This window comes from Plectrocnemia conspersa, unplaced genomic scaffold (assembly GCF_051122295.1).
Source record: "Plectrocnemia conspersa isolate PC_06_02 unplaced genomic scaffold, ASM5112229v1 ptg000001l, whole genome shotgun sequence".
Taxonomy (NCBI): Eukaryota; Metazoa; Arthropoda; class Insecta; order Trichoptera; family Polycentropodidae; genus Plectrocnemia; species Plectrocnemia conspersa.
In genome coordinates, this window is record NW_028277165.1 from 274622 (window position 1) to 289358 (window position 14737).

The 14737-nt window shown below is 31.7% G+C and overlaps 2 protein-coding genes across 2 annotated transcripts in view; one reads left to right on the forward strand and one right to left on the reverse strand.

The window, feature by feature from the left end:
- agt (O-6-alkylguanine-DNA alkyltransferase) overlaps nucleotides 1–14737 on the reverse strand; it is a 595014-nt gene that overhangs the window by 66498 nt on the left and 513779 nt on the right. The window lies entirely within an intron of this gene.
- LOC148238273 (brain-specific homeobox protein-like) lies at nucleotides 245–14675 on the forward strand. The gene is made up of 5 exons (XM_088183946.1): nucleotides 245–868; nucleotides 3956–4063; nucleotides 4134–4310; nucleotides 10398–10450; nucleotides 14379–14675. Exons 1-5 carry the CDS (start codon nucleotides 502–504, stop codon nucleotides 14529–14531), a joined length of 858 nt encoding a protein of 285 aa, XP_088040072.1. The 5' UTR covers nucleotides 245–501; the 3' UTR covers nucleotides 14532–14675.

The following is a 14737-nucleotide window of genomic DNA, read 5'->3' on the forward strand; positions in this document are numbered from 1 at the left end:
TTAGTAGGCAGAGGATTATGAAATTACAATCTAAATAATGTCACAATAATTTTTCATAATTAGCAGCTTAGCGAAAAAAAGGTCGACTGAAATACGGGTATGGAAAACCTCGCTACGGCCCTTCGAAGCGCTCATAACTCGATTAGCAAAGCAGAGTCGAAATAAACAATATTAAAAGTCGAAGGCGCATAACGGTAGGTAATCGACTGCGGAAAAGGGAAAATGCGAAGAGTTTTCCTCCGGTGTACTAATCCCGGGGGCGTGTCCGGGCGTCGCCGACCAATGGCGTCGCGACCCCGAAGCGACCGGTTATCCAATCGCAGATCAGCCCTCGACCGATTACCCGAATTCCCTTAATCCGCAGACGACTCTCGACGACCCGCAGAAGACGATCCGACTCCGCTTCCGACTCTCGGCCGAGGGCGGTTCCGCCCCGACCCTTCCGAAGACTACGGAGCGGGGTCAGTAGTAACCGAGGAGCCGAGCAACGCGCACCATGACATGGAACTGAGGAAGGGCTTTGAGGCCAAGCGGCGCCAGGGCTCCGCCGAGGAGCCCTCCTGCAAGACGTCCTTCCTCATCGAGGACATCCTCTTCCGCGGCAGCAAGAGCAAGCAGCAGCAGCAGCAGCAAGAACAGGCGCCGACCTACCGGACCGCCTCCGAAGAGACCTCCTCGCCTAAGAGGGCCTTTCAGGGGTGCTACGGTCTGACCGAAGGCCACGGCTACAGACCTCAGGCGAACCCGGCGCCGGCTATCGCAGCTCACGAGGGCTACATTCAGGTGGCGATGGGGGCCCTCGGAGCCTACCTCAACACGACACCCGGGCCCTACAAGAGCGTCGAGACTCCCTATTTCCTCTCGCAAGGTACGCTTTTTCACTCTTCACTCGAATCTTCTGCATTACATTCGAAACTTTGACAATGTCCGAATACTCGTTTAAGATTCATATTTGTATAAGATCATGTTTTGATATTCTCTTAAAAGATCTAAATCAGCTAGAGCTAAAATACTTCAATAGAAGAACGTTTAAAATATTTTATACCATTTTGGAACATTAAATAACGCAATTAAATAAAGGACAAAACAAGAATAAATAGATCATTAGACAAAAACAATCAATTTTTTTTAAATACAACTGAAGTTGTGGAAAATAAACTAAAGTGGTTTTATAACCAGTCTGTCAACAGAGCGCGGGATAAATTTCCGATTCCCGACTCAAATAATGCATCTGAACTACAGTTGCTTGAGATGTATGTACTGATGTATTTCGGGTATAAGTTCCTTCAGCCCTTTTAACACACAAAAAATAAAAGGAGCGGAACATTGCCCTCAAAGGCACCCACTTTCTAGATAGTAGTTTCAAAATAAACATTATTATTCAAAGGAACAGATTGTAGTTTTTGACGCGGCTCCGTTTGTGTTAAAATTTGTTTGTAAATTATTGTTACTTTATTGCTTTTTGAACGTTTAAAAAATATTTGACATGAGATAAAATATTCAACGAATGTAGATTAGTAGCAGTAAATTTAGGTATTTGAACTGAATTTTTAGATCGAATACCTAAGCAAAATATAACGAAAAATCAACAACAGCACCAGCTGAATTAAATAAATTAAATGTTTTTATAGATTGTATTGTCAGTAATTTGACGCAGCAAAATAAATAACTAATACATTTAGTTTCATGTGCTTATTCCTAGAAGAAAATCTAGAAAAAACAGTCTCGAATCTATCCCGAAAATATTTTTTAAAATATGTCATTTCAGTGAAATCATATCATTTTCACCAGTAGATATATATTTTTACCAGTGAAAATATAAATTATATGGCAGATTCTAGTACAATTATATGATTTAAACTTTTCTATATGTAGTAATATATATATATTTACATACTTAGCATTATTTATTTACATCTGATGTATAATTGTTACAGTGAATGTGTATTTTTTGGTAAAATTATATTTCCACTAGTAAAGTCCAAATATATTTTAACCATTGCTATATATTTCTACTAGCGAAAACATAATTGAACTGATAGGCGCTAATATGTCGTTCTAAAATGTCTATAAAGCTTAATTTGACAGTTGCGAAACGTTCATTTGCTGTTCAAACCCAAATCTAATGAAAGTTCTAAAACTAAATATACTTTTAGAACTTTTATTAGGTCAAGTCCAAAATACAAACTAAACCAACTCATCTCTCAGGGAAAAATAAGCGGAAGAATAAGTACATATTGCTCCATTGTTTGACCGCATTTTGATATCACACTATATTTAAAAAATATAATAGCTATAATTACCGATATTAGTATAGACTTTTAATATCAGAGGGCTGATCAAAGTATATTCAAACCAAATTTTGGTCAATAGGAGAGCGCAAAAACAATTATCACTTCTCAGAAGTCAAAAATTCACGTCAAAAGCAATAAAATCGTGTTGGCGCCGTCGCAGTGGGAACGCTATTAGTGTTTTCAAACATTTTCTCATATAAAATGTATTTTTTTAAGAGTCAGTGCACAAAAACAAATACACTCATAATTCACGCAACTGAGAGCATGGGTTAATTAAAACAAATAAAAAATATATTTTCAACTAAATTAATAAAACATTAAGCGTTCAGTAATTAATACACGTAGAGTAATACAATATATAAAATTATAATAAAGTTAAAAGGGCGATAAAATAATAATCTGTAAAAAACAATATAGTCCTGTTTACTTATACCCACTGATACAGCTTCTCAGGGTGACCGACTAGTCAAACTGAACTGTAGATTCATCCCTTTGTGAGAACAAAACATCGCAAATATATACAATATATATTAAAAAATCAGGAAAGTCATTATCCACATTAACGATTAATGTTTATTTATTTACTTATAGTTTTTTTCTTTAAACATCGTTTTACGGACATTTAAAAAATATTGTACTAAATAATTGTGTAAAATTATAATTTAAGCTTTTAATCATTAATAAGATTGAAATAATTTACCAGTCTCGAAAATATTTTTTTATACATCAAAATTTAGCGGCGAATCAAATCCAACATCCTAAACTAGGTGATAAATGAACTATAGCTCAACATACTCCATTCATTAACGGAAATAATAATGAAAGTAAAAAATACAATTGAAATGAACAAAAGTAGCTCCAAAATTATTGCCAATAAATGATATCGACCTTATGAATAGACTAAGATCGATATCATTTGTTTGTGTAAGTTTAAGATTTAAATGTGACAAAGACTACTACCGATAAAATGGCAACAACCATAGAATAAATAAAGATGAAATAATTATTTCATGCCTCCCGTGAGAATCGAAAGGAGAAATATTTATAACAAAATATTCTGCACTCACTGTACTTTCTTTGATTAATTAAAAAAATACAAATAAAATAATAGAAAGTACTTTTTTCAATATATTTTAAGGTTGTAAAATTCAGGCAGAAATGAATCGTTTCATTCTCAACATTCACATCATTTTACAAAGACTTAAAATGAGTATAAAAATCGGTTAAAATTCCGATATTTAGCTTATAAAATTCAATATTTTTGACTTACTTATATAAGTACATACTTATGTTTTATATTGTTGGGTTTTCTAAAATGTGTATTATGTTAGAGTTATATTGTTCACATAAAATAAGAACTGCTGTTGCTCAAATTATCTTTGTAAGTTTAAAAAAAATCTACGCAACACAACTAATGGCCTCAAATATTTTAATAGCCTTATCAGTATTATATGATATTAAAATATTTTTTTAATCTTCAATGATAATTGTCAAAAATGATAAATATGCAAACGAATGTTGATTAGCGATTACCAACAGCGAATAAAGTTAACATCGCACTTCGATTACATTGATCGATTCAATTCGATTAGTGAAATGAGATCGTCTATCGTTTATAATATTATATGAATCTATATAATCTAAATGTCGTTTTTCGGAAGGTCTACCCTACCACGCTCTGTTTGGACCCTCGGAGCTGTCCCTGTCTGCCCTCAAGCACTGCAGGAGAAGAAAAGCGCGCACGGTTTTCTCCGACCCCCAACTCACCGGTACGCCTTCTTCACTAATTTTCTCGCATCTTTCCTTACGCCAGTCTTTCGCAATTGAATCTCCTTTAAGGCCTCGAAAAGAGGTTCGAATCGCAGCGGTACCTGTCGACACCGGAGAGGGTGGAGCTGGCCAGCGCCCTCAGCCTGTCGGAAACGCAAGTGAAAACTTGGTTTCAGAACAGGCGAATGAAGCACAAGAAGCAGCTTAGAAAAGCCCAGCATCAGGACAAAGACCGACCTAGACAAGGTGAGACCTTTTAATAATTTATTTATTTAAAAAATCGAATTAAACCTACTGGTTTTCTACAAATAATCTCATATTTCATTAGCCACGCAGCGATAAATTTTACAATATTTTCTAGAATAGAACAAAGCGAAATTAAACACTTTTATGTCATTATTGTATTGCTTGTATCAGGAGTGTCCAATCTTTTAAAAATTGTCGGAGACAGTAAATATGAAGTAAAAAATAAATATGAATATTTATTTTTATAACTTGTCTATATAAAAAGTTTTTTTAACTACCATTTTAAAAAATAAATATATTAATTACTATTTTTATACTTCTTTGATTTTTTACTGTCTTCTCGAAGATTTTTTTTAACTAAACTAGTTTTTCATATTTTTAAATAGCTACTATTTTAAATAAAATATAACAGATTATGTTGACTAATGTTAGTGTAGATCTTTATAAAAAAAATGTATATGATTAAAACTGTGACATTGTCGTGTTCGCATATTTTAATATATCCTAGACAAAAAAAAATAATCCGAAAATCTCGATTTATTTTTATGGAAATTTTATCAGTTAAATATTTCAATTCATCTTAAATTAAATAAACGTATGTGTTCTATAGTTATTAAATATATTTTATTTAAATTTACCCATAAATATAAATACATATTACACGGTGAAAATATATTTTTTTTAAATAACAGCTGTTGATAATATAAAATATTTTTTACGATAATGAGTTTCTACATATTTTATCAACACTTAAAAATATTTATATTATCTCCATCTTGTTTTGTATATAGTGTATTTGTATTGTAAGTGCAAAAAAATAAGTAATTTATATAAAATAACTATAATTTATTTTATAGATCAAAAATAATATTAAAACGTCTATATTTCTGATGAATTATATTTTTAGTTACACTGATTATTTAGTCGATTTAATATATTATAAAATTCCTACTGGTTCTATAGTTAACAAAAAACATTATCATCAATACCCTTTTTAAAAATATACAATACATGCAAAAACGTATCTTATCTAAAAACTGTTAAATACAAATTTTGTGACAGGACTTTAACTTAATAAGAAATATATTGAAGGTACTGCAATATTTTTTATATAAAACACGAAAGTCATGACTTTAATTACCAGTTGTAAAATAAATCTATGTTTCAAAGTAATATAATATTTTATTAAAATATACAAATACAAACTCATTATTGTTAAACTTTAACTGTTTTACTTATGAGCTCGATCGATTAAAATGTATTTTTACAACAATCAAATTTAAATTTATTTAAACTAGGACAAAATATTAAACAATATATTTTATTATTACAATACAGAAAAAATCATAAAATAATAAAATTAAATGATTCGAAAAACTAAAGTGTCATAGAGGACTCGAATAACAGTGAAATGCGTAAAAAGAACTATTATTGCTCTCAAAAGTGATTTTGATGTTTTCTCTAGCCAAATTGTTCCCACTGAGATCATATTTACAAATTGAATGCAAATGTGATCAATAAAATGACAAAGTAGTGCACTTTCCGACATTAAATGGCAGTTGGCTAACGAAAGCCCGTCTCCTTCGATAATCTAAACACTAAATAGAGAGAAGGAGTTCGCAATTGATCGCGTCGTTTAATACTAATCCTGTGCGATGATAAAAACTTGCTTACTAAAATTAATTCTCCCGATGATGTTGAAAAATATTTTGGCGAAATCTCGAGAATCGCAAAGACAAAATGTAAATATAAAAAATTTAAAGCTAGCTTTATTTTTTTTTTAATATTTACTTTGATAAAAACTATTATTATTTTCGAGATACTAATGATAAATACAAATTTATAAACTCACCATGAACTGTTCTTCATTATAATCTATATAACTTTTTAGCTTCCAAATTTTATTAATCTCATGTCAGGTATGTCAATCGAAAATTTAAAAATAGCAAGTATTGTAAGATTTATTTGAGTTAAAAATATTAAGGTCAACAGAGGCATGTTTAGAGATAATCGATCTGAAAGTTCGATAAGTATTTGCTATTTAGGGATAGATCCAAATCGAATTTATTATTGGAGATATCGCATTGCGTGATCTTTTGATTTTTTCAATCCACGATTAGGATATTCTAAATAATATTCTCAATACCTAAAATATAATTATTATAGTTGATTGATTTTTTACTATTAGAGAATATTTCGCCATACCAATCGATTTATACAGACTTTATACAGAAATGTAAGCTAAAAGCCTGAAAAGCAAATATTTGTAACAATTATATTTCCGGCTAAGATGACGAGAGTAGTTTATAAACCGACACAATTATCTGACGTACTTCAAGCACCGCTCAATTACACAGATATACAGAAAATTGGGCGTATATAATTACACTATGCGGTAATCGGAGAGCATATTTAATCTTGCGCTCGTGTGGAATACAATGCCAAAGGGTTCAACACTTTTAATAAGTACATCTAATTTTGCATAGATATATATCGTTATTAGTTATTAAAAAAACATATATGTAATTATCACAAATCATACAACAAACAATTTGAATTTACAGAAAAATGCTCAATGTTCCTGTGTATCGATTGTTCAAAGGATACTAATATACAAAATCCACAATGCAAATATATGTGGTTCTCGTTTAACACACAATTGCGAAAAAATAGTTTTTTAACAATAAATTCATCCATTGTGAATACTGTGTATTTTAAAATGTTTTATGCATGGATTATATTTACAAAAAAAACGAGCTTTTTTGGTAAACCTAATATTGTACGTAAATAATAATGTTCCTAACTTGAATCCTTGCGGTACACCATACAACATAACACTATGTTTAAAATATACGCAAATTATACAAAGGTTATTGATATTGTTTTAAAAATATAGTAATTTTCTTATAAAATTCATATATGCTTTGAAAATATATTCAGCAATAATTTTTATTATTGAATACGATAGAATCATATTTCAGCAATCAAAGTTAGCTTTTGATACCAATTCATTGAAAATATTAAGTCGCTATAAATATTTTTTTAAGATATTCTAAAAATTCAAAAAAAAAAATTTACACACTAATTTTTTAATATTTTTGCCATCGTGTGTATTTTTTGTATTAATAACACTTTCGCTATAGATAGATATTGACGTTAAAATATATATTATTTATATACTTTAATAGAATTAAATAGAATTATTTAAAAAAAATATTAATCAATAAAAAATAACCAATAACCACAAAAAAAATAATTGCAGTTTCAATGCAATTTCATAAAAAAATATATAAGTAAGCCGGTACATCTAGACTGGTAACCCAATGGCTACGGGCTCGAGCCACAGCACTAGACTCGAATTTTTGTCTATAAAAATGCGCTATTAATAAAAATTGACTCCGCTACAAAATTAATTTTAATAATTTATAATTAAATATAAATAGATATATTTCACCGATTCCAAGATTTTCAGTTGGGCGGTTTTAATTTTATTTATATTTAACCTGTCGGGTTGTAACGGAGGATTAAAATAGAACAAAAAAATATATATGTCACCGATTCCCAGACTTTTTAGCTAGGTGGTCTTAATGCTTATTTGTAGGTATAAAAACTACTTTGTAAGTCTTGTGCTTTATAAAATTATATATTATTATATAAAATTTACTGTTCCGATTAAACGAACAAACTGAAGAAATGTCTATACTTAATTTTATATGGTATAATTTTGAATATAATTAGAAATACTATAACTTTCATTTAAAATAATATGTTTTATTCTTCTTAATAAAAAATATAGAGAGATTATTGAAATATAATACTGTAATATATCATAACATTTAATAGTAAATTTATTGTATAACTTTTACTGTAAGAAGTAGTGCTTATTCGAGTGTTGAATCAATACTATCTATATAAATGACAAATAGCTTTGTTGTGACGTCACGAGAATCAGGGCAAGTCTAAGGTACGATGGTGAGATAAAAATAGAGTAAAAAAATCGAATTAGCTGATTTTCTGCTCTCACCTTTAAAAGTAAGAGGCTGGGAATTGTGCTTCGATTTAATGCTAAATATATGTATATATATAATACTGAATAGCAAATCCAATTCATAGTTACTTTTAATCGAGCAGATATTTGCCAGATTGTATTTTTAAACATACAATATTTTATATCAATAAAAGTCTTATTTTATCATTAGTATATGTATGATACACATGCACAAATACTTTCGTTAGTTATCCTATAAAAAAACATTCGTATTTTTACGAATTTATTATTATTAAAAATATACGTCAATAGAAAAAAAACGGTACTAAAAATAATAGTATCTCTCCCTTATGACGTCATGCGAGATCTGTTTGGCCTTGTATAATAGTAGGTTCTATAATAAAGCTTTTATTCAGCAACGCCAAATCGAGAATTCTCATTTATTGAGAATTTTCATAGGGATTTTAAATGTTTTACAACCGCTGCGTAAGAAAGTATTGGAATGGAAACAACGTGCTTGCTAATTTTTAATTAATTGGTAATCTAAAAGCTATATTAATTTATAATGATCAGACAGAAGAGCCTGCTTCGCGTGAGGATCGGCAGATTTTAATATTGTATGAGGGCTTTCCACAGAGTTACGCCTTAAAATTTGTCTGTCAACGAACTAAAATCTTGTATTTTCAATAATCAAGAGAGGTTTTTACCTTTATAATGTTAAAAAATATAAAACATATTAAGTAGCAACCACTGTTATTGACAATTTCCTCTACGACTTGGGTATAAATACGGGAGGTCGAACTCGGCGATTTATAAACAGGCATGTGTTTATTTTTGAGACTATGATAAATTATGTTAAGAATACGCACCTTATTAATATCATATAATAAACACTCAGATTTATAAAAAAATATCACGAAGTTGCTTGCGAGTTAAATAAATTGTTTGAAAGATAGATTTTTATAAAATACAACAATATTATTCTCACGAGTCCTCATCAATTGATCATAGCATAAATATTATTTCTTTTTGGAATTATATTTTTATAAAAAATAAATAAATAAAACATATAGTTTTAGTATTTAATGAAAGCGCGATTATATAATGTGAATTGTCTATAGAAACTGATTCTGATGTTATATTTTAATTTTCATAAAATTGCAAATTGTTAGAGCTTAAAAAACTAAGCAATGTATTATTTTAAATAATTCCAAGTAACGAGACATTTTTATATAAATAATAGATACATTGAAATAAAACTATATTAGTTATAGCTGATCTTGGAGTAGAGAACCTGCTATAAAATGAAATTAACGACAAAACAAAATAAGTAAAAATCTGTCTGAAAGATAGCTTGATTTTATGGATTTGATTAATAAATCAGAAGTTCCTATAACTGCAGTTTTATTGGATTAGTTCAACGTTCAAGTAAATATGATCCAATATTAACGGAACATATTTCAAACGTTCAAACAGAATAATAATAAATTAGTAATACGCAAGTTTAACTATTCAACAAGAAAAAAACGAGCTTAGTTACGTAAATTAAAATTGAGTTATAGAAACTGTGTGAAGTTTTCAGTCGCATAAAGCCTCTGAAAGTTCTATTGTAATCCAATGATCTCGTTCGCATCATCGGCCACCGATCGCGTCAATCGCTTCTCTATAACTTATGTTACGATTTAATTCGCTTAAACTGAAAAACGTTCCGGCTTTTTAAAGTGCTTTTGCATTTACGATCTGGCAGTGCAAATTGGTTAAACATCGGGCGCGACTTTGACGGCGGCGACAAAGGGTCGGGAGGGAGCGCGAATAGGGAGACGTTATTAAAATATAATAGAGCGCAGAACGAAGTATTATTCGGATAAGTGAATATGTAACACAATAAGTCAGTTAACGTCGGCGTCTCGCTGATTCGATTGAGATAGGTATCGATCGGTGCGTTTGCGGCGTGCATCTCCAAGACGCCGGATTCTCCTCCCAGCCACCCTAAGACGTTTCCGCCGTCGACCAATCGCGAGAGACGACACTTTTATTTGGGCGGCCATCTTGCCCCAATCTTACTGTTGCCAACCCTCAACTCTCGCTTTTCTTTGCAGAAAACTCGGCCGTCGACTTTTCCAACAAACAGATTGCGTCGGATACATCTCAGGTGAGCGTGCGATACTTTATTTCATTTTTAATATTTTATAAAAAAACCTTCATTATTAAAAACTAAACTGTCGTCGGTTGAATTTATCTACAAAATAAATATTTTGCTAGTACCAATCGCTGGTCTATGATTGAAAACATCTATATATAAACCAAACGGCTATGTTTTAATTTTTATAATAATATTCTATATAGTTAGCGTTAAATAAGTGTATATTTAATGGTATATTAGCAACCCATAAAATTAGTTCATGCATTTACAAATTGTAAACGAGGTAATTAAATTTATATGTACCGACGGCCCTCGACTTTCGGACGTTCGACTTTCGCACAATTCGCTATTTCGCACATTTAAAAAAAAAACAATTTTTTTAAATTTAATTTTTTTTTTTAAAATAAAAAAAAATATAAACACGAGTGAGAAACGGAAAAACTTGTGTTGATACGAACAAAAATAAATCAAGGACTCATAAACTTCACACGATTCGAGACAAAGATGGAAATTATTAGACGTTCTGATAGCGGTGAATCTTTTGCTTCAATCGGACGTTCGTATGATACAAAGAGGTCTACGATATGTTAAATTTTGCAAAATAAAAATATAATTAAGAAATACGTGCAAAATTGTGGAAAATAAAGATATATTTCCGCAATTTTAAAGATATGTTTCCAAAAAAACACAGCTAAAAAAAACATGGATGAAATGGAAAATCTTTGTCATCGTGGATCGATGACCAACATCAAAAAGATGTCCCTCTGAGTATTTCAATTATTCAAGCAAAAGCTCTTAGTTTGCACAAAGATTGGAAGGATAGATTAAAAAAAGATTTTAACACGGTTTTTTAAGCAAGTAACAGTTGATTTTATAATTTTAAAATGAGGCATTCTTTTCATAATATTAAATTTACTGGAGAATCGGCTGATGCGGATAAAGATGCCGCAAAAAAATGTATTTCCTAATTATCCAAAATTATTGAAGATGGAGAATATACCTCTAGCCAAATATTTAATGTAGATGAGAAAGGTTTATTTTGGAAATCTCTTTAACAATGAAAAATATGAATGGAGCCTTCACGCACCTTGACAAATTTTCAAATATTATGGAAGATTGTGATCCCAATGGAGAACGCATATCTAAAGTGCGTAAGGCGATCAATAAAAACATAGCATGTTATAAAATAATATACGAAGAAAAGAAAAAGAATAGTGGAAAACAGTTAACTCTTGATAACTTTTCAAAGGAAACACCCGCAAATCCCACTTAAACGTGCCTCTTAAACGCCTCTTAAATATCTTATATTTATTTGATAAATAAATATTTTAAAATACACACAATTTCAATTTTATTACTTCCCTCGACTTTCGTACATTCAACATTCGCACACATTTTCAGGAACCAATTATGTGCAAAAGTCGAGGGCCGCCTGTACAGTAGATTAAAAAAAACTCGAAATGCTGTTATTGCCGTTATAGAAAAACAATAGCAATACTACACTAAATATACGTTTATCAATATTTGATTATTTAAATATTAAATATGTACTAGAAAAAACCGTAGAATATAGATAACAAAATAGATACAATAGTTTACTTTAAGTTACTTTAAAAATAATTTCCCATAAAGCTAGGCTTTAAATATTAGGCAAAGCGGAAAGAAGTCAGTTTTCTCTTGTTTGCCGTTGCGTAAGTACGTCAATATTATTATTATTTGGAAGCTCTGTTCATCATGCAACGGTTTTCATTTATTTATTTTTATTTCTACCCATAGAAAAAATGTCATGACTAGAGATCGACGAGATGCAATTGCGATGTGTTTTGTTGTTTTTATTTGACAAGGGGTTAAAACCCAAAGAAGCTACTGAGAGTGTTTGTGAAACTTATAACGATATTTTGAAAGTTCATGAATGTCATCGTTGGTTTAAACAATTTAAAAACAGAAATTTAAAAGACAAACCGATATCAAGAAGACCTCAAAAAATCGATAATGAAGTGCTGAAATCGTTAGTGGAAGCAGATTAAGGAATTATCTCAAGACATCGGTTGTCCCTGGTCCACTGTAAAAGATCATTTAAAAATGCTGGGAAAAAACATAGGAAGGAGCTTGGGTTCCGCACAATTTGTCGCAGTCGGCCATGGATCATATGTGAACATTTGTTCTTCGCTGCTTAGCAGGTATGAAACCGATCCGTTTATACGAAGAATTGTCACTGGAGACGAGAAATGGATCCTGTACAACAGTCCAAATAACGTAAACAGTGACTTTTTAAAGGAGAAACACCACTTGCGACCCCTTGACCGTACTTAACATTGAAAAAAGTTGTATTGTGCTTCTGGTGCGATTTTTCAGGGGTGATTTATTACGATCTGTTAAAATCTGACCAAATCATAACAGCCGAGGTCTATTGTGGCCAATTAGATAAATTAAAGGCGGAATTGTTAAAAAAATGGTCGGTACCGGTGAATAATCGGCAACGTATTCTACAGCACGATAACGCATGCATCGAAACTCACTCAACAAAAAATCAAGGAGCTTGATTTGGAATTGCTGTCTCATCCACCTTACTCCCCCGATATTGCACCCTCCGATTATCATTTATTTCGAAGCATAGAACATTTGCTTAGAAATGAAAAATTAACCAACGAAATCAGATGCTGTTTTTGAATCAAAGGAACCAAGTTTCTTCAAAAAAGGCATCGAAAAGTTGCCCAAATTGTGGAAAGATATCATAGAAAATAACGTAAATTATTATTCGGATAATTAATTTTTCTCCGGTATTAAAAAAACGTCATTTCTTTTCGCTTTACCTAATATAAAGTAATAACAATCGCATACACATGAGAGCGAAACCCGGGCTCTGGGAAAACAATGATTCCGGGCCTCATCAAAAAATGGCATTTTATATATTTTTTAACATCATAATATAACTTTTTGAATGGCAAAAATGGCAATATTTTGAATAAATAATACTAGGAGTTAACCCTTTCTATGCTACAAATAAATATAAAAATTAGCCACGGTTGCGATATATTTTCTGAAAGCATATTTTATGCGAAATATATCAATTAGGCTTTAAAAATTATTAAAAATACATGATAATTAGTCGTGTTTTCTTTGCTGCTCAGTGTTGTCATATAGTGAATTTCCAGACCAGGTCAAAAGCAATAAAATCGTGCCATCGTTATCAAGCGTGAATATTAAGATTTTTTATAATAATATTACGACTGAGAATCGAATAAAGCACATCTATACCGAATTTTGACCAATAGGAGAGCGCAAAAAACAATATACTACTTCACTACTCCAGTGGCGTAGCTATGGGGGAGCGGGCCGCCCCGGGCGGCACTTGCTTGGGGGCGGCATATTCGCGATGGGATCGTCTAGTTTGGTTCTTAACCCTGAATGTACTAAAACATATATAAATCCACGAATAACAAGAGATCAATAATAACCAATGTAGTATTTTAAGAAATGCTGATTTTATGACCCTGCATAAAATGTATGGGAGAGGGGGTGGCAATTTTAAGGATCGCTCTGGGCGGCACATACCCTAGCTACGCCACTGCACTACTCGTCTTTACTTGGGATTTGGATATTATTAGATTAAACCAGTCTTTTACAGTTAAATAAATGTTTCAAAGATCCAAAGCTCATGATAAAATAACGCCGGAGCACACTGCGCGAGAGTTTTTCTTGTTTCAAATATATGCAAATTAATTTTCTGCTTTATAGGGATGATTTTATATAAAGTTGTATGTAAATAGGTATATATGAATGTATTACTAATGAAAAAATATTTAGTATATGACTTACGGTTTGTAGTTCGTTATGATGGGGGTCAGAGAGGCGTTATCGCGCAGAGCTAGTGATACATTCATAGAACAACCGGAGTCTACATATGTTAATTCGAGCTGTATATGATTTTACACAGGCGTCGACGGCGGGCAGAGCGAAGATGTCTCCTCGGCCCCGCTTCTCGGCTTATGGAAGTCATCCGGACGGCTCGGAGTCCGAGTCTTCGACCCACAGCGACAGCGACATCGACATCGTCGGCGAGAACCACCTGGACTCGTACAACGGCTAGTGCCAGTGACTGTTGACTTTTGTACATAGATTATGTATGCGTGATATTACTTACAGTTATAATAAATTAATAGTGTATGTATGTTCTTACCTGCGGGACTCGACTAATTCAATTTGGCCCGGCTAATAAACATGTTGACTGTGACTCGACTTTTATTGTCGTCGCGTCCAGGGAGGGCGCTCGGTCCGTTATTGGAGCGCCTGAAC